Source organism: Athene cunicularia (assembly GCF_003259725.1).
Source record: "Athene cunicularia isolate RWA chromosome 4 unlocalized genomic scaffold, athCun1 chr4_part1, whole genome shotgun sequence".
Lineage (NCBI taxonomy): Eukaryota > Metazoa > Chordata > Aves > Strigiformes > Strigidae > Athene > Athene cunicularia.
The window spans coordinates 10,781,099-10,802,238 of NW_020799098.1; the positions used below are offsets into that span (position 1 = coordinate 10,781,099).

Here is a 21,140-nt window from a genome sequence, read left to right on the forward strand (position 1 = left end):
GCATAAGTACAGAGAATAGTCACTACCTTTTTCAAACCTGAATCTCATTTCTGTCAATTATACTGCAATTAGTCACTGTCTCCATGGCTCTCAAAGATTTCTTTTTTCCCTTTTAGAAGCAACCAGACTCATTTTCCTAAAGACTATGCCAGCCTCCACTGGCACAGACTTGCAAATTCTGTTTGAATGAAGCCAATTTAACTGACTTCACTTCAGATGAAGGCTGAAGTGTCTCAGTCTGAGCCCTCAGACCACTTATTACAATAATTCATAATAGTGGGGAACAAAATGCGCTGTGCAGTAAGGGTTAGGGGGAGGCAGGAGCTCTCCTGAGTTTATGGGATTGGCTGGGAACTCGCTTTCCATTTTCTGATCTTTATACAATGCCCTGCAATACTCAGATAATTACTTTAATAAGGCCAGTAATAAACACTATTAAGGAAATGAAAGTTGAGAGGCTGGTGTTGAAACATCCAATCTAATGCTCTTGCATGCACAGAGTTGACTACTGTAATAGCCATGGGTTCATCTGCCTGTCTAAATTGAAGCACATTATGGGGGAGCTGATTTGGCTGTCCTGCATTACCACCAGCAGAGGAGAGAGATGCGAGGCATGGAGACCACTTATTGCCAGGTTTCTGAACCGTGTAAAATTGCAGTCAGCAAGGAGATTTTGTGATGCCATCCAGGTCACAAGTAAATTGGTTCCCTCAATTTTTCTGCAAATCACATGGATTTGGAGAAGCTTTGAGTGTTGTTAAAGTCAGGACCCACTTTGGGGAACTTCCCTGAGGTTTGGTTCTTTGAGGAACGAATCATTGGACCACCACCTTATTTCAATTTCTTCTTCAAAAACGGGAGAAAGGATGTATTTATAGCCCCAGGTCTGCACCCACTGAGGCAGAGCTCAGACAGAGGATGGTTGTGCACCATGACTTCCTGGTCCCTTGTCTGTGGTGACAGACACCCCAGGGTGACCAGCATGCTGCAGCTGGGCCAGATCTGGCCACAGCAGGGGGGTAACTGTGGAAAAAAATGTTAGGCTGTCTCCATCTAGCCCTCTATAAACTGCTATGATGTTGCACAGCATCTAAGAAAGCTAAATACATGGTCAGAAAAATTATGTCTGCAAGTGTCTACCTACCACTGACCATCCCAAAGACCATCAGAAGGACCAGAGCAGAAGTAGAACTTGGGGAGGGAGAGGGAATGTTAGAGACAGAAGTCCAGAGAGTTATGGGCACTCTGAGCTGCACAGTATAAGACAAGCTCAGAGCTTGCACCGCACACTGTCACAAAGAGGAGCCAAAGACAAGTTTCTCCTTCCTCAGTGGTGCTTGAGCCTTTAATCCTGCAACTCTGGATGCAGAGAGAGAGTGAGAACATGGCTGGAAGGAGATCTCCATCCTTTCCTTCATACCTCAAAGTCTGCTGCACAGCCGCTAGGTCCAGTCTGAAAGGGCAAAAGCAACTTTTCTGGATACCTCTATGGAAAACCAAAGGCATTTTCAATAACTTTTTTTTTAGGCATGCCAGATGCTCCTGTAGCTTCTCTGCATGTAGCTCAGGAGACAATACAGCCCATGAAAGTGCTCCCAGGAGACTGGGACCTTCACTACTGATTCTGCAAAAGGCCATGCAAAGAAAGCACTCTGCCTGCTAAGTGAGATGTTGCAGACACTGACTCATCAGCCATATCTCTGTGGACGGGCTGGTGGCAGTGCTTGGTGGCTGAGCTATATAACCTTGCCAAGAACTGAAGTAAGTGGCTGCGAGTTCATGTTCCTACGACATGAAACACCTCCCTGCAAGCATCTCCCCCAGGAAAGCACATACACTGATGTGGGTCAAAAAGCCCAGCAGGTAACAGACCTGCAGTTGCGCTGAATGGCCAGCCTTGAAAAGGTTTGAGAGCAAGACACCACTTGCTCTCAGATAAGGAACCCAGTGAGAAGCTGTGACCAAGAGAGTTGGGCTCTGCAAGGGGGTCTGAAATAGCACAGTGACTCCCAGCAAGCTAGAAGCATATATACATGCTTGTAATGGTTTATTATATATTTTCAATTTTGCATTTTCTTCTGAGTAAACATTACTTTATGTTACAAAAGATGGCAAGTTCCTGACTAAACTGATTTTGTCTTGCCCTGTGGGAACAGGATGCCAGATACTGAACTAAAGTGAGCCATCTTCAGAGAGCTGCTGTGAAACACAGGCATAGCCAGATGAAGTCACGACTTGAGAGGATGAGGAAGAGGGTTTCCTAAAAAGAGAACAGGGATGTCTCCAAGCCTCAATCCTATGGGGAAAAGCAAATCCCCATGGAGACCAGGTAATACTCCGGTAGTGGATCCAGCTCAGAGCTCACACCTGCAGTGCTCAGGTCCCCTCTGCAAACAACGTGCTTCCATGTCAGGTATCTGCAAGGCTGGGCCTAATCCTACTTCTGAGATTCTTCATATTCAGTCATATACCATTCATTTGTTGAAGGAAAATTTCAGTTTGATATCTACACGCTGTTGTTAGATGTACAGCTGTGAAAACTACTATACACGAGTGGGATGAATCAAAACTGCTATCTTTCTAGACATTTCTACTAAAATCCCTTTTTTTCCAGCTGTTTTCATTTGACCTCAGGCTCTGCTCCACATGCTCTCAACCCTTCTTTCCCATCTGAGGCTCTGTACTCGCATTTACCAGCTCACTGGTATCTATCATTATTCAGTCAAAAGTTGGAAACAATTAAGCATGTGACCTTATGTAGAAATTCAGTGACATGATCTGGGATCTGTATGATTATATGCATAAAAGAGAACAAACTTCTTGAGAGTAGTTGCGTCAAAAATCAGTGGCCTAATACAGTGTGCATTACTGAGCTTCTCACAACTTTGCATCTTCGTATGTACATTATCTTGAGGAAGCAAGGTGGTTTTATTCAGATTTCACTGTGAAACGGGGTACCAAAACACTGGGGCAACATCAGAGATGCCTTTAAGATTTAGACCTGGCCTCATGTGAGATCACTTGCAGCAGAGTAGATAAATGAAGTATGGTCTCTCAAATCTTCTGTTAATAAACCAGCTGCTGAAACAGCCCTGTTCCTCACCTGTTTAAGGCTTTGTGCTAGCAACAAAAATTGAATTAGAATAAAACAAGTCTAAAAGCAGAAGAAAAGCAAAGCTTTCAATGGCAGAACTACTGATTTTGCTTCCCGTGTTTCTTTTTCCAGGGGGAAATAAGTTCCATTGCGACTTGCTAGTGTCGGAGGCTTCTGGGCTTCCAGCAACACCAGTAGGACTGAGCTTTGCATCCCTGGACATCACATAATGTGAAGCTTCATGGTGATGAATGCGAGGCCCTGCAGTGCTGCCTCCATCCTTCTCCCTGGAACTGGAGACAGCAGCAACTCTCCCTTCCAGCACCACTGCAGCTTGACAGGCTGTTTCCATTGCTCCAGCTGGTTACATTCATTTATAAACATCCTTTTTGTGGAAGCTGATGCCACACAACTTTACATGAAGCCTTTATATGTTTTCCAAAGCAGAAACTACTATTGCATCAAACCTGTGCAGAGTTTAGTGCAACGAGACCCAAATCCATGAAGTCTTTAACATCTTACCAGTTTAAATCACTGATGATGAATCATTACACACTGTGACCCCCTCCTAACAGTCATTATGCTTAATATAAAATAGCAAAACCCAAATTATTCACAAATTTTGCCAATGATTTGTGACCTCTTTGGCCAGACCTACACCATGGTTTTCCATGCCAACTTTGAGCCTGATCAGTTTATCCTACTTATAAAATCTGATTATCAGAGAATAACTTCAAACCGAGCAATCTCAGTTTCTTAAATTCTGAGTTGCTCAGTAGTATATGTGATTTATAAAATCTGTAATTCATACCTTACCCCACCAGTAGGATTGTGGAATGGGGATGTGGTCAAGGCGGGCCCCACGAATCCCAGCTCTTCTGTAAGCTTCAGATGTCAAATCAGGGAAATTTCTGTTCAGGTCCAAGTTCTGAGCTGTCTGTCGTCCAATGACCCATCCATTGTAACCAGCTCCCTAATTTGTAACGTAGCAGCCAACGTCAGAACAGCTTCATATTGCAAAATACCACTTTGTGGAAATTGTTTCAAATTACATTTTAGTCAAGATGAAGTTTTAAAAGAAGTCTAAAGTTTTTAAAAGAAGTAATGTCTATACTGTTAAAAACCCCACACAATGATTTTTTATCCCATGAAAACTAACACACTAGTAGCATGCAGGAAGCGTTTCACTCACCAGTGATGTGACTCGTAGGAGGAACACAGCAGCTTCTTACTCAGCACAGAGCAGCATGCAGAGTGGGTTAGAGGAGGAGAAAAAGAAAATACAGCTGGTGCTCCAAGACAGGATCAGGCAGAAGGCATTAATCCCAGACTCACACAACACACAAAGCTCACCACATGAGCAACAACAACAAAAAGAAGTTCCTATTTTCATGCTAATGGCACTAGTGATTAAAGTGAGGTGAAAAGAAGAATATCAAGTAACATATAATAGAAGTTTTATCTTCACAGGTCTCCTTCAGACATCAGCTGATCTCAAAAGCTGCCATACATTATGATAAGCGTGACAGTATGGAAAATATTCACATTTTATTATACCTGCTTTTCTAAAAGAGGAAGAACATCTATTCCACAGTATTAAACCACTCTTCTTTACAAAATAATTTAACAGTCATTACAGTGAGTCAGTGGTCATTTTGTTCTAGAACTAATAGCAGAGAGTGGTAAATGTGTGAAAAAGTAACACAGTCATTCCCACGTCATTGCACGCAGGCAGCAAAATTTACAAACACTCTCTGATTTCCTCTTAGCTCTGTTCACATCATGTTTGGAAAGCAACCTACCACCAAACCAGGCTGGGATTCTGGCTGCTGATTATTAACACTCCCACCCATATGTGACACTCCCCTCCCAGTCTGTCCTTTCTCATGGGGAATTTTAGAAGCATGAAGCCCTCAAGATTTCCTTATAAAAAGTCTTACCTCTTCTGCAGCCAGTTCATAACCATCAGGGTTGAGAGAAGGTAGGAGATGAATTCTGGTATTATTAATCAAGGTCTGGATGCGAGGGTTCCCGAGAAGATACTCCGAACACAGATACTGTGCGAGGTATATCAGCAGTTCCTTCCCCACAACTTCATTTCCATGCATATTGCCAATGTACTTAAATTCTGGCTTGACTGTGGAATATGAAGTAATGAGATGCTTTAATTTGATTATAGCTGGATGGCTTCCAAAAGCAGAGTAACCCAAATAGTTTACTGAGGAGTCAGAAAGCTTTATTTACACTAATTTAATGCATACATTCCTGTAAATAGCACACCAATTACAGGTGAATTTCCCTCCATTACAAGTCAGTTCAGTGACAATTTAAATAGTGTGAAATAAAGTGTTTCCATACTTTTAGGATTCCAAACCATAAGAGGCTATCATTGCTCTGAGCATTTGCTGGACTCATCATTAACTGTGAATAAAGAACGCTGCAAACAAAAATGTCAAGCCATGGCTGGAAAGGAACAAAATACACCCCTGGCACTCTCACTTACCTCGGGCAGCTTCAGTGCCTTATATTGTCACAGATCCTAAAAAAGACCTGCAGATGTGTAATATTATATATTACCCCTCTTTTTGGAACAGAAATTAGGTCGTGCATAAAAAGTGGCTTTTAGGCTAAATAGCCTTAGAATAAGACTATTAGAAACATATAACTTCACAATTATCTGCAGTTATTCTCTCACTTTCCATCCTTAGAGACTAAAGGAAAGTAGAAAATAGATGCACTTTGGAGACACCCTTTCCTGTTTATCCCTTCATCTTCATCTTTGATCCCAGCCAGCCTTGAGCACTAAGCACTGGTGGAGGGCTCACACAGAGCTCTTAGGCCAGCTTGTTAGGGCTGGCAATATTGCCAGCTCTAGAGCTATTTCTACCTTCTTTTATGCTGTCCTGAGCAGCATGAGGTAACAGATTTAGGAGAAAATGCTAGGTAATGTGTTAAACTACCATATTTCATCATGCCGTATCAGTTTTAATTTAAAAGCCTGATTCATAGGGTTTGTGTTTTCCTGGCAAATCAGTTTAAAAAGACACCTGCAACTTCTTTTCTTTACAGAAGAGAGGAAGGATGACAGGCCAGGAAACAGAACTGTCATCTTTGCTCTGTTAAAAATGTCTACTGGGACCCTGATCAAGTTTAAAGGCACCACAAAATACCTCTACACCATGCAAGGCAGTGTGGCCGAAAGTAAACAAAGCTAACACCAGTCTGTACTGTCTTCTCTGCCTCCCCTGCAGCATAGCACACAGAGGACACAGTAGTTTAACCTGAGATGATAATCTCAATGTAAGTATTAAGTCAGATGTAGTTCAGTTCTGCTACACAGCTGAGTTTGCTTTCATGCTGGAGCTAGTCTGATGAGAACCAACGTGAGGCTCTTGGAATGTAGTCTGCCAGATTTTGTCAGGTATTATATTTGAGCTGGGAGCTGGTAACTGGCAAGTAATATCTAATACTCACCAAGAAAATGATATGCAATTTGAAGAATTCAGAATATTGAAAAATCTGACCTTTTCTTTTGCAGTGATGAATCTACAAAACAGAGATTAGCACTGTTCCCCTTTGCAGAAAAGTTGTGAAGACTCACATCCTAGAGGTATTCAGGTGATATGATAACATAAATTCCTGGTAGCATTGACCTGTTACACTGACAGGTATTGCACTGACCTGAATCTCTGTTCAGGTTTGTTTTCTGTGATGCATTACCCTTTTTAGATGTCAATGTCCTTCTGTATCTGATGCCTTCTCAAAAATTGTATGTATTTTAGGATGTGAAGGACTATGTTTAGACTAGGGACAGTCATTACTTGTAGAAAGTGTGTAAGGTCTGATGGTACAGTGATAAATAAAAGGAGACTGAGGAAGTGGTAGATGATGGACAGGCCAGGTCAGTAACAGAAAACTATCAAAAGTACACTGGGCACAAATAAACAATAGCCATATGACTGCAACCAAGTACACGATCATGCATCCAGCATCAAGGACTTCAACCACGGCCATAAATGGAGTTCATAAAGTTAGGAAATTGCAACCGGGCTGTAATTGCTACACTAAATCACCAGCTATTGCTGTAATTCAGGAACACAAAGGAGGAGAAATGTTTTTGAATCAATGCTTTTTACAGTTTAAGAAATATCCCTTCAAAAGGACCTGTTTTCACTTGGGTAATCTGGACTCGCCTGTAAGGAACTGAAGGAAGTAATGCCTCAAACATTCATTGGCACAGAAAACCTCAAGGACAAGCTGTGGCCTTTGTGATTAGTCCAAGGAATATCACCCAAGGAAGCACAGAGTGTCTCAAAGGATGTATATCCCCACTCCCTTGCGTTGTATTGTCAGATTCCTTAGATAAGCCTCAAAGGTGGGAAACGCAGTGAGACCATATGTTTGTTATCAAGCACTAGGACCATTAATCACTGGTTCTGTTGTGCAAGCCCGAAGAGGTGACAAGGACTGCTAACTGACACTGCCAACAAAAGGGGAGGGGGGGTGTGTGGGAAGCACAACCACTGACTCAATTGGAAAAGGGGGTTGGCACACCCCATCCCCTCTCAGTGCATGTGCAGAACCCATGGTCCACCTTTTCCCTCATCTCTCATGGAAATGAGTTTGTGGAATACCTGTCTCTCATTGTCTAGTATGCTAATCAGCTGATAAAATGAACTTAAAAGGTGACAGAAAACTTTGCTGTGTGTGTGCACCCACCACCCAAGATTACTGGACCTGAGACAACACTGGAACTGGTAATGGGATTTCTTTGACTCTCTTTCTCTTCTTTTTCTTCTTTTCTTTTCTTTCTTATAGATTTAAAAGAGACCACACTGCTTATTTTCCTTTTCCAAGTTTAAGCTATTTCTACTGCAAGTAAAACATTTTAACTGGTTGTCTGGTGTCATTTCACCTTAATTTAATATGAGGGGATCACAGAACCTCTACGACTCTCTGGGCTCCCAGTCCAGGTCAACACTCCCCTCAAGCAACCTGATCAACAATGATATAACTCACGCAGTTCATGGTGTCCAGGCTTGGTTGAAAACTCAATCACAAAAAGATCCTTCCCTTCAAAACTGCGACCTATGCTGTAAGTTGTTGCAATATGTGAGCATTTAGAAGCAGTCTTCTTCAACATGCTCACCATTTGGGAATATGAATGGTGTTTGAACTGAATGAAAGTTCCTGGCAAGTCTGAAGGCAAATCTTCCTCAACATCTACTTCTCCTGCAAAGAAAAATTGTAACACAGTGTTTAAAACCATGATGCTCAGAGGATTGTACAAACGCATAAACTTTTCTGCAAAATACCTTTTCCAGTAGTAGAATTGCAAAAAATACAGCCACAAACAAAACCCTAAATCTATGTAGCACATCCTACACTGTTTACTGTGGCATATTTTGTTTGCAAAATCATACTAAAGTATATGCACGCTGACAAATATTTTGTGCAACCTCCAGTTATAATTTGTCTTTTGGCATGCTTAGCGCATTTGAGTCACAAAATGTACAGATTTTTCCCTTCGAATCTGGTGAATCAAATTCATTTTTTATGACATTCATCTGTCTTCAGCTATCTGGATCTTCTTTATCCAAACAAAAATCTGTGACAATCATTAATGAGATTATTTTAATGAGCTGTTAAGTTTGTCAAGTAGTCATGAATTTATGACTTCATTAAAGTTTCAGGTTTTAAATAAAATATTTCAAATATACAGACAGCTATCACTCAGGGCAGGGTTTATATAAATGCATATTGGTAGTCTAAACATCTAGCTCTGAGCTGCCTGTCTTGATGCGCTTTGTATATGAGGGAAAGAAACAGATACTTGAGCACAGTTTAATTAAGTGTGTAAAATAGATGGAACAAAATCAATCACACCTTACAGGTGTTTATAAAGATGACAAGCTGCAATGACAAGTGGAGAGGTTCTGTTCCATAGACATGTCAAGATGAGAGATGAGACCCTTCCCATCTAGATGAGTGAGATGTGTCAGCAGAGCTTCCTTCCTTACCTCGCAGCTTTGCCAGCGGGTCAAAACATCCTTCTTCTTCCCCAGCAAAAAAGCGGTCACAGTCTAAGAAATAGGGCCAAGCCATGTCTATTGCATCAAAGGCAGGGAGGCAATTTTTTTTCAGGTTTTCACAAACATGCCTGCAGGGCTTTATAACCTTGTCCTTTTCGCACTGCGGGGCCAGCACTGAGCAGCCCAGGAGCCTCAGGTCTGGATTGCATTCTCCCTGGAGCAAGTTGTGCAGCACACTGATGAGGATGTACTCGGAGCTGTACTCAATCACTTCTCGAGACTTCTGATCCAGAAAATTAGGATACATCATTTGAGTATAGGCAACATCAGTACAAGAACTTAAGGCAATGTCCACGCATTTTGCTATGAAAAGGAGACGAACATATGAAAAATATTTTGCTTTACTGACACTGAATGGTTCAAAGACAATATAACAAATAACACATTCAATTAACTTTTTTTTGTTGTTGTTCACAGACTGGAGGCAGTTTGCAATATTCTCAAATCTGATGTCTAAAACCACTTAAAGATGATGGAAAGTATGCTTGGTCTGGAGATTGATTGAAAAGAGTTGGATGCAAGTAGATGTCATTCAGAATTCAAATGGTATCTGACAAATTGATGGGATTATCTGATTGATAAGCACTGTCCTTAAATAAGATTTATTTTGTTAATTCAATACCTGAACAGCAATGAAAATACAAATCCCTTGCCAGAAAACACTGGAGTACCAAGCCTACATGGAATTTCATTTAATAAATAGCTTGGAAACCACCAAAATTAATAAAGCCTGGTTTCCAAAGGAAAGGCTGTCTCATAGAATCACAGAATGGTTTGGGTTGGAAGGGACCTTAAAGATCATCTAGTTCCACCCCCCCTGCCACGGGCAGGGACACCTTCCACCAGCCCAGGTTGCTCAAAGCCCCGTCCAACCTGGCCTTGAGCACTGCCAGGGAGGGGGCAGCCGCAGCTTCTCTGGGCAACATGTGCCAGGGCCTCACCACCCTCACAGTGAAGAATTTCTTCCTTATATCTAATATAAATCTACCCTCTTGCAGTTTAAAACCTTTACCCCTTGCCCTATCACTACATGCCCTCGTAAAATGTGCCTTTCCTGTAGGTCCCCTTTAGGTATTGGAATTCTGCTTAAGGTCTCCCTGGAGCCTTCTTTTCTTCAGGCTGAACAACCCCAACTCTCTCAGCCTGTCCTCATAAGGGAGGTGCTGCAGCCCCCCTGATTGTGGCCTCCTCTGGACCTGCTCAGCAGGTCCATGTCCTTCTTATGTTGGGGGTTCCAGAGCTGGACGCGGTACTCCAGGTGGGGTCTCAGGAGAGTGGAGTAGAGGAGGAGAATCCCCTCTCTCGACCTGCTGGCCATGCTTCTTTTGATGCAGCCCAGGATACAGGTGGCTTTCTGGGCTGTGAGTGCACATATCAGGTCATGTTGAGCTTCTCATCAACCAACAGCCTCAAGTCCTTCTCTGCCGGGCTGCTCTCAATCCATTCTCTACCCATCCTGTTTGTGCTTGGGATTGCCCTGACCCATGTGCAGGACCTTGCACTTGGCCTTGTTGAATTTCATGAGGTTTGCACAGCCCCCCTCTCCAGCCTGTCCAGGTCCCTCTGGATGGCACATCCCTTCCCTCCAGTGTGTCAACTGCACCACACAGCTCAGTGTCATCAGCAAACTCACTGAGGGTGTGCTCGGTCCCACTGTCCACGCCACCAACAAAGATGTTAAACAGCTCTTGTCCCAACACTGACCCTTGAGGAACACCTCTTGTCACTGCTCTCCACTTGGACATTGAGCCGTTGACGGCAACTCTTTGAGTGTGACCATCCATCCAGTTCCTTATCCACTGAGCGGCCCATCCATCAAATTCATGCCTCTTAAATTTAATCTCCAATTAAATCTTATCTGATTTAAATTAAGTTTGAGTTTATTAAATGCCAGAGGATTCATAAGAGAGAAAAATCCTCCATCAAGGTGCGAATTTGCTGGTGTCTAACACAGGAAAAACTCAGATTCCTGAATAAAGTGTATTTGTAATATCACTCTCTCACTTGTCCTTGGTTTTTCATATGGATTCACTGATGAGGTGTGAGATCATATAGATTTTTTCCTTTAGCAGGGAAGGTATCAGTAAGATATCTCTCCTTGCTTGGCCCCACAAAATTTGTAAGACTTTAATATCTCTGAAACTGCAGCCCTTTTATGAAGTTTGATTGAAAATGCCCACAGAAATCAAAAGTTATTCTGGGACTTGAAGCAGGCCCATAAATGTGCTTACACGTATATTCTCATAAACCTAATACATTTTAAGAAATCGGGTTAAGAGGGTTTAGGAAGGATAGATATTGGTAATAACTTCAACCCACTCAGAGGTGAAAAGGGAGTAATAGAGAGATGTCTCTTCATAAAATTACTGGCTATTACAGTAATGGGCCTACATTTGAGCCTCCTTCTCTTGCTAATGTCTCTGGCTGGTAACAAATACCATTGTCACAGCAGCAAAATCCTACCTTGTGTGAAATAGAACATCTCTCTAGACTATAGCACCAACATTAGAAAACTTGTTAGGAAATAATGAAGAAATACTTAAGGTTTCGAGATTCTCCAAGGACAGAGTCGCATCATACCTTTCTGTACAGTTTGGCATTGACCTGCAAACAAACAAACAAAAATCATTATGGGGCAGGTATCCGTGGTACCTCCCTCATGTTAGAAACTGTCCAATCTGGTAGCCCCAAAGAGGCTGCTGCAGCCCTGTGACCTGAGGTCCAGCCACACTAGGGACAAGCACGTATTCCCAATAGGCACATATTACTTATACACACACAGAAAAACACGGTAAAGGCAAACACAACAGCACCAAAAGCATCATCTTGTTCCCCTTTCTGGCTAATCAGGATGAAAGACCATTGATGGAAAAGAGGTAAAGGTATATCTCTCCAGTAGCTGAGCTTAGACACACTGGAATCCCAGTAGCTAGGCTTAGTTTACCCAGCACCTGGGTCCTCAATCCACTGATCTCCCAGTTGCCTCATGTGCTGACACACATGCTGGCATCTCTGGTACCTGGCCCAGACCTAGGGTCTCACTGGTAAGCCAAGCCTCAGACACAGTGGTCTCCCCAGTAGCTGGCTTGGACCTCCTGGTTCCCCCAGTAGCCAACTCTGAGACCCTTCAGTATCTCTGTATCCAGCCCAGGATCACAGCTGCTCAAATACTCAGATACCCAATCTTTTGTCCTGTCCACTGCTAGTCCAGCTTGGTGTTTGCTAGCAATTGCACACACCGACATACAGACACAAGGCATGTGGACTCCGGTCCTCCAAGTGCTTCACCCTGGTGTCACAAGCCCCTCTGACCCGTGGTCTCACACCAGTCACTGGAATTTGGAGCCCCATACACCACCATCCACACACAAAAAAAGAGAGACCCTCACCCAAGCAATGAGTTGGAAATAGAGTTTAATAAGAAGACGGGATAGACTGCAGGGATCAGGTGCAGGGCATCACCAGACAAGTACACTGACCAGGCAGTCTTTAATCCACTTTAAGAAGGGAGGACTTGTTAATAAATCTGAAGTGTGCTTGTGTAAGAAATCAGGCCTATGTTTGAAAAAGACATTGAGCTACCCAGCCCTGACAACTTGACAATATTTCTAGGCATGCTTAAAAACTGTAAGTTAGCTGCCTAGGAAATTTCACTAATGAAAATGTAGTTCTTTAGTAACGTGGTTCAATCTAAAAGTCCATGTGAGTCCTTCTATACATAGCTAGATGCCTTATGGATCTCCCCCTAACAAATCTATTGGTCCCACATAATACTGTCCATACCTTTCTTGTAAAGCCATTAAGCCTTTGGTAGATATGAGGGAATGTATTTCTTCCCCATCCTACTTCATTCTATCTCTAGCAACTGCATTTTATAATCCTTTTAATAACATCTTAAAACTAATTATTTCCCTTCCCATCTACTCTCATGGGAAAGCTTTCCAAAAGCTCACTTCTCTAATGGCTAGAAATTGCCTTTTAATTTCCTGCCTAAAAGTATTCGTGGCTATCCATGTGTTGTTGTGCCAGCACTGTCCTTTAGCTTAAATAGCTCCCCGTGCTCCCTGATCCATGCCTTCATCCTGTGTTTTCAGAGAGCAATCAGATCCCCTTAGCTTTCTGTTTACTAGGTCAAATAAACAAAGCTCTCTTGATTTTGAAGGAAGGTGGTTTGATGACCCAGGAGAGGCCTCTTTTCCTCCTGTAGCAAATGATTCTATATTGCCCTTCTCTGATACTGGCAACTAAAGAAAAATATTGCTACCCAGGTATTGGAGCTGTTTTCAGCAGGGCCTCATAGAAGCTAAGCCACTGTGTGCTAACTTTTTAAACACCATCAGGTCTGCTTTCCTTGTGATGTATTTGGGATCTAGCTATGTTACTATTTCTTCTAGCTCTTACTGGGGGGGCAGGCATCTAGCTTCTTGCTCAGTGAACTATTTGTCCTTGTAAGGCCAAATTAATTATGTTTTCTTTTTTTTTTTTTTTTCCTACCAAGGAAAGTTTAAACTTCTACTCCTGGCTTATTTGTTTAAATGTAATCATCTGCATATGTGTTGCTAATGAGTTGATCACTCTTTAGCCAAAATAAAAACATTATAATGAGAAAAAAAAGTAACCCTGGAATTTTATCTTGGAGGGAGACATTTAATTGGAAATGAGTCTGGTTTTATATTATGAATTGTCATTGATCCACATTAGCTCATAAAACAAATGAGGGATCAGAACTAGCAGAAACAGCCCATATCTCCAACATCAGCAGAAAGCTGGAAAAAATTACATCCATAGAAACTTCTTTCCGGGCTTGGTACATTATGCTAATAGCAACAAACAATCCCTGGTTCATCAACAGTACCTTTCATTATAAGATTTCAGTGTTTCCCTCCGTTGGGCACAATCCCCTCAGTGAGTTATTTATTTAAGGTTGAAGCATTTCTAAAAAAAGCTGCATCTCAGCCAGATACTACATGTAGTTTTACACCTGGGGATAATCAAGGAATAGCATTTCGTACAATGCCAGCTGGAAAAGAGAAAGGAGTGATCTAGTTAGTAAGACCTCCAGCAATTAACCCTGCTGGTAAAACTGGATGTTGCTAGCTCTGTGAATCTGGGTAGTCTTATATCCTAATGCCATCACACTCTCAACTTGTGAGGCCTTGGACACAAGTCTGGAGCCAGCCACATGTTCCATACAGAGGGGAAAACTTGGTGTGGATGGGACTGGCTTGAGTTCAGCCATGTCCCAACAAGCAGAGTGACACTATCTCTGGTTATTACCGGGGTTGTTAGCAATGTTCGCTGCCTTGAAGGCTGGATAAAAAATATTTGACACTTTTTTTTTTTTTTTTTCCTTCGGCAGAAAATGACTGTATTGTACCTGTTATTTTAGACTAGAGGGTTGTATGTGCTGAGTGCAGTTCTTCATGGGTTCATTTGGGGAGTATGAATGATCTTTCTGCAGCTGCTCATGTTTCCTCAAAAGTAAGAGGCATTTCCCTGGCTCTGTGACCAAGCTACAAATGTCCTTTTTGTTTGTCTCCCTGACATGCACTGATCACATAATGAAACTGAGGCACACACAATCTCCCAGGCCACTATTACTGTGCAGGAGTGCTATAGCCATCTGTCAGTTTGATACGTGGCACAAACCTGTTCTCAATGGTGTCTCAATATTCTGCTTATTCAGCTGGAGCAAAAAGGTATTCTAGCAACACGCTGGAACAAGCAGAGGAAACCAAAGGGAAAATGCATCAGGCAGAGTCTGGGCATGGTGCTGCTCCTTCCCCCTGCTCTGGCAATCCGAGCAGCAGCAGTCTTGCTGCATTTAGCAGATGCCTCTTTCTGCCCAGCTGGACAGGAGAGGTTTGGAAGCAATGGATCGCTGATGGAAGAGACATGAGAAATTTCGCTAAGTCATATGCTGTAGCTGGGTTCACAAGAGGACTGGATTGTTTTGTGAGCAGGAGATGTTAGCACAGGAGAGGTAAAGACAGCTCTGGTTTCAGACTGTCTGCTACCTGGCCTCTACACTTTGTTATTTTTACCATACTTATAGGGAGAGGCAATCTAACAACATGGCTATAACTCATTAACAGAGACACTGACAGAGAAGGCTAGATTCCTTTTTTAGATGAGGAACCCAAATCCATATAAACCTTTCCCATGACAACCGAAGTTGCTCATCCCAATATGTGATAAGCAGGAGTGACTCTTCAACAAAGGATAAAGCTTTTCCACTACTTTTGGCCCAGGATGTATCTCTCAAACTCAGATCTACCAAGACTCACTCATTCACTAGCAAAACTGACTCTCTCCTCCTCGGTCCTAAACCTAGATCTAAGCCTCACATTTTTGCAGCACACCATGCTGTTTTCTCTCTGTCTCTCTGACAGACATCTATGCAGCTTCTGCTGTTCCAGAAGCCAGCTGGGCCTAAACTCTAACACCTCTCCCCACCACAGCCCCATGCAAGCTGCCATATAATCCATACATCAGCCACAATTCTGCCTTGTAAACACCCAGGAGTGAACCAGCTTGAGTCTTCAGGTTATCAGGAGTTAACATACATAAAAACAAGAGAGAAAAGGTCTGTTTCATACCTTGCTTTGTAGTGAGTCTTAAATGTGTGTGTGCTGATGTGGTGTTTGGACTTTTCCTGTGTTTCCTAATGCCAATGCTTGCATATGTTTTGGAGGGTGCGGCTCTGCAAGGGCCAAAGATAATTCTCCAGCATGTGTACTTATATAAATAAGTGTGGATGCACGTAGCTGGGCCAGAGCTTGCCTGCCTGGAGAGCAGGCGGCAGGAAGCTCTCCAAGGCCAGCTCCCAAGATGCAGCTGCACACTCTGCTCCTGGAGCCCTGCACCCACGAGTCTGGGTCTGCACAGAGAAATAACCAGCAAATCCCTGTTCCCACCCATATTAGCTCGTTTTCTCAAAGTTTGGGCAAAGTCAGAAGAGTTCAGCCACTCCCTTTCTCTTTTTCATAAGAGGAATGACAGGCAATGGTACATAAAGAGTTACTCAGATCTCCAGATTAATTTGGCAGGCTTCAGTCACGGCTTCTTGTGTGCTTCAAAGACCCTAAACCTTTTCCATTTTCTGACCAGAGACTTCCCTGGGCTCAGAGGAAGACAGTGCCGCCTCCTCTCACAGTCCCATCCACAGACAGGTTGGTACAGAGAGACCTTTTTCTTCCTGACCCAGAACAGCCTTTTCAATTTTTAATGTTTATTTTTGTACTCTAGCTATTCCACCAGAGCTACAAAAGTCCTTTCAGTAGCACAGCTTCTATTTAAGATTACGAATAAAATAACTTATTGAAGAGGAGAAAAGCCATTTCAAGCTTTCTGAGCCCTCTCTATAATATACGCTTCTGGTTTTAATTTGCAAAGGCAAGCTTGAAAATCTACAATGCAGCACATACATATTTTACTGCCAAGATTACATTTTTTCCCCTTGATGATTCAGCACTGAAAGAAGCAAGCTGCTGTGATTAACCCTAACCCAGACAATAGAGCTCAACAGCTACTTTCAGTGCCATGGCTTGGCTGCTTACATTTTCGAGAGCAAAGCCAACAGGAGGCTTGTGCGCTTGAGGATATGGAATAAGCCCAAGAGCCAGTCTTAAATTCAAAATATCTAAATCATTCAGTGAGACTTACACAATTGCATTGTTATGACTGACAGATCAAACAAGATTAGATAATTTATCTTGTACAGACCAACACACCCCCTACTAGCTTTCTGAGTTTCCTACAATACTGTTTTAAACTGGAAGACATATGTGTCCATTTTAGTCTGTTTATAGTCAAAACTTCTGTCTTTTCAAACAAAGCATTTCCATTTCTGATCATATTAGTATAACTCTCCTTGTGGTTCTACACGGTTCATCGAGTTGCTCTTTGCAATTATAATCTGTTTGTAAGTTCCTGAAGAGACAAAATTTAGTATCAGTGGTAATATGCAAACACTCCTGGGCTGTAGCGTTTCACAAAAATATTGCAACAGCACCTGCAAAAGGCAAAGCACAGCTGCCTCCGGAGCCAGCTCCTGCAACAGCATGAGGGCAAGAGCAGGACAAGATCTGTTATAGAATACTATAATGGATCAGAATTGCCAGGAGGAGTGGAGAAGTAAAAGGGGGCAGAGGAATGAGGCATCTGAGGAGCTTGGTAAGGGGAAAAATGGTTCAGCCAGAAAGCCCAGGAGAGAAAGCAGCTACATATCTAAGGCATACATGCAGGGGCAGAAGTAACCATCCCCAGCCACAGAGAAGGAATTCCAGGAAAATGGGAGGGGAGAGGAGTGATTGCAAAAAGCAGTCCACGTGGTTAACTCCTTTTTCTGGATACACCAAAGGTTTCGTGAGTAAAGGACTGAATTCCTGTTACTAATCTTCCACTCCAGCAATTGCTGTAACTGCCCCAGGGGAGCGATGTGTTTGCAGACCGGCAGAAGCAGAATGCAGGAGCCCGAGAGCAGGCAGTGAGACAAGCCCTGGTTTAGCCCAACTCCTTCACATGAAGAAGCCTGAAAGCAGCTGAAAGAGATTAATGCCTAATCTGCCTTCACTTTGCAGAGCAAGATCACAGCAGGAAGATGCTAGCCAGTATTCGTTATTAATCACCCTTCTTTCTAACCCACCTGCTGCCTGGCATTTGGTTAAACACCCGTTTTCACTGAATTACTGAAGGTGTTCCCACAGCAATGACAGTCAGCTCTTCCAGGACTGTTTCTCTCACACAACTGCTCTGGGGCTTGCAAGAAGACTGTGAAGCTTTCTCATGGGTGATGAGAGTTCATGCAACCTGCAGACCACAGGTCAAAATCTGTGCTGATGCATACCAAGACCTGCCACTCGGCAGAGGCTCAAAGCCAGCCTCAGTGGTGACCAGTAATTCTCCCTGGTTTCTAATTGTCCAGATGCAACTCAAACAGGGCTGCAGCTGTAGGAGCCTAAAAGAACTGACAAAGAGTATTTCTGTCTACATTGTCTGTCCCCACTGCCTGACTCGGTGTCTCTAGTGACAGGATCTCCAGTATCACCCCAGCTGTGTCTCTGGCCAGTAAGTATGCTCCAGGGACTCCTCCCAGCTGAAAATCCTCAACAGAAGCATAATTCCCCAAACAAAAAACCACAAAATACCCCTTTTTAGCCTCAGCTGACATCTTTTCCAATTTATGAGGGAAAACTTACTGATTAGGAGAACAAAATGCAACAGATAATGACACCAAAATGGCCCAGCATTTTCCAGATTGGCTGAAGACTTGCTGGGCTGCACATGAGGCTGGTCTGTTACTGAACATGCATTTGAGGTACACCAAGACGATCTGGAGGCATATAGAGACCATCCCTCCGTGTCTAGACAGTGAAGGAAGGGGAAATCAGCTCAGATCTGGGTGATACTGGAGTTTAAACAACAGCTGGGGTGAGAAGGTAGAATGGGTCAGGAAATCTCTACAGCTATGATCTAAAGGATCAAATTTTTGTCATTGTGACTGGAGAAGGGTGAAAACACTTATTAGTCTGGTGATCTGGAGCTGTGATGCCTCCATAGCTCTACTCTGTGACCATATTCTACTCTCTCTAGCTCAGTTCCCACTGTCTAATGATTCAGTACTAAGTGCTTTGGCCAACAGAGTCAGAAGCTTACCTCTGAGTAAGTTCAACACTGTTGAATGCCATAGGATGAAGGATGATGTCTGAAAAAATGATGGTTTTATCTTTGGTAGTACAACCCTCCAGAACATTTGCCAAAACATTATTCCATCCACTTTACAAACAGTCTATACAGCCCCCTAGCATAACTGTCTTTTCATTAGTTTAGATGTATGAGAACTATTTTAATTGACATCAGATCTGGTTTTGTAGTCAACTGAGTTTTAGCCACATGTGATATTCTTATGCTACAAAAGATTGTCAGTTAATTCAGCAGCCTTGACTTAAATCTGTGCCTTAATCTCATATTGTCTCCTAGATAAGGGTGTCCTATTATAACCCTGTAGGACTGAAATAGTGCCAATTAAATCAATGGAGTTACAATAGCATAAACAAAGGGGTTCAAATTTCAGTTTTGTTTCTGCAATGGGCAGAGCAACCCTAAGTCCTTAAATGCCATTGATCTGTGGCAGCTGTGTCCAATGGGGAGGGTGACTGTCCAGACAAGTTTCAGCAATCATAAAAGCCCTGGGTCAAAAAAGCCTGGCAAAGAGACCAGGGTGTGGTCCGCCAGTCTCAAACACCATGTTCACAACGTGATAGATGACTTCTTCATGGTACTTCCATGCTCAGCCCCCCTGACAATGGCACCTGTAACATTTATCCAACATTTGGTCCAGGCTTGAGTAGGGGATGGCTTTCACTAGGCCTGGGCAGCCTAAAGGGGACCACAGTAGCTATCAGCCAGCCAGCACCCCCAAACAGCCACTAATTGACTGTGTGAAGGGGAAGGCAAGTCTAGAAATGTTAAATGGGAACAACCATTAGTGTTACTAAGTCTTGCTAAAAGCCTAGCTGTGCCTTAGGGCAGTGAGGTTTTTGTTCAACTTTTGATTTCTATGTATTTACATAGTATTCTGAAGTATTCTGAAGAGCACTTTGCCTCCAAATTAAAATAATGCATAAATGATGTCAACAGTAAAAGGATATACCTGTGTATTATATTTTCAATATAAACTTACTTTTCCCACATAAGTGGCTGTTTCTGATCCCATTTCCCATGTTAAATGTAGCTGAAGATCAGTGTTGCTAAAATAATAATTGAGTAGAAATACTAGAGTCAGTGGCAGGAATCCAGAGTGGCTCACATGACTCGGTGATGACAACCTGCTTTACAAGAGCTGGAATTTCTCATCTTGTGAGTGTGCATGATGTAGATGCTAGTTCTACATTTTTTTGTTTTGACAAGCCCTGGACACATCCATCTTGGGTGCAGCAGACAAGATTCCTACATCTTGGGCTTTCCCACACATGACGGTGTAGTACTGTGGCCACGCTCCACGTCTGTGCCTGCCCGTGCCAGCCACAGCGGGATGAAGGGCCCAGCTGGCACCACTGGCCCTGGGGCAGAGGAGCAGACCCCAGCCAGGTCACCCAGTGCAGTCACACTCATGAGAGCAGCAGGAGCTGGAGAGGCTCAGCCTGTGTGTGCACGCAGACATGCGTTTCACCCAGAAACAAGCATTAGAAATATCCACAGCAGGTGAACTAATATGTCAGGTCCCATGAAGCTGTGGCCAACATGAAGCTCATGAGAGGAAATGGCTTTTCCCTTTTCCCCTTTCACTTAGCAAAAACCATGACACACTATGGAGATGGGAATGTCAGAGAAGGAGAGGGAGAAGGTATAGCATCTATTTGTGAAGCCACTGTCTCTGTCAGTCTGACTTTCCAGAAGACAATCAGTATTACTCAGTGCCATAGCTTTAGAGAGGAACCAGTACCACCAAATCTGTCCTGGGCTCCAGAAGAATTACAGTACCTGTCCCCTGCCTCCCACCATGCTGGTTTTCCCTCTCCATCTCTCTTCCTTACACCTTTCCACTCCCTCCCATCTCCAGTGGTTAAACTCAGAGACCCTCAGGATGAGGGATCGTCTGGCTCAGGAGCAGAGTGAGCCAGGATGACAGGAAGCATCAAGGTGCTTGGGAGTGGAGGCCCACAGGTGACAAGCGTGCCAGCCAGGGTGATGCCGGGAGCCCTTCTCCAACTGCTCTCCCACCTCCACAGCTCCCGGTCAAACAGCTCCGGTCCTCAGCAGTGACACCTGCCAGGCTATGCCACCTACCCGAAACACCTTTCGAATGCTTGGACGGGGAGCAGGGGCTGGCAAAAGGCTCAGGCATCCCTTTTGCCTTTAAAGCCAGCCCAGGTGCGGTGTGTCCCCGGAGCCGTCTGTACCAGCTGAGGAGCCCACACGGTGGCACCACAGGCGGCGGCGCGGCCCCGGGC

At 43.4% G+C, this 21,140-nt stretch overlaps 1 protein-coding gene across 1 annotated transcript in view; it reads right to left on the bottom strand.

The window, feature by feature from the left end:
* The window catches only part of CPZ (carboxypeptidase Z), a 38,615-nt gene that overhangs the window by 14,490 nt on the left and 2,985 nt on the right, over positions 1 to 21,140 (bottom strand). Inside the window, exons 2-6 of the mRNA XM_026847302.1 lie at positions 11,767 to 11,790; positions 9,115 to 9,489; positions 8,114 to 8,326; positions 5,035 to 5,231; positions 3,906 to 4,067 (exon numbers count right to left, since the gene is read on the bottom strand). Coding sequence (XP_026703103.1) covers positions 3,906 to 4,067; positions 5,035 to 5,231; positions 8,114 to 8,326; positions 9,115 to 9,489; positions 11,767 to 11,790 — 971 coding nt within the window. The remainder of the gene's footprint in view (positions 1 to 3,905; positions 4,068 to 5,034; positions 5,232 to 8,113; positions 8,327 to 9,114; positions 9,490 to 11,766; positions 11,791 to 21,140) is intronic.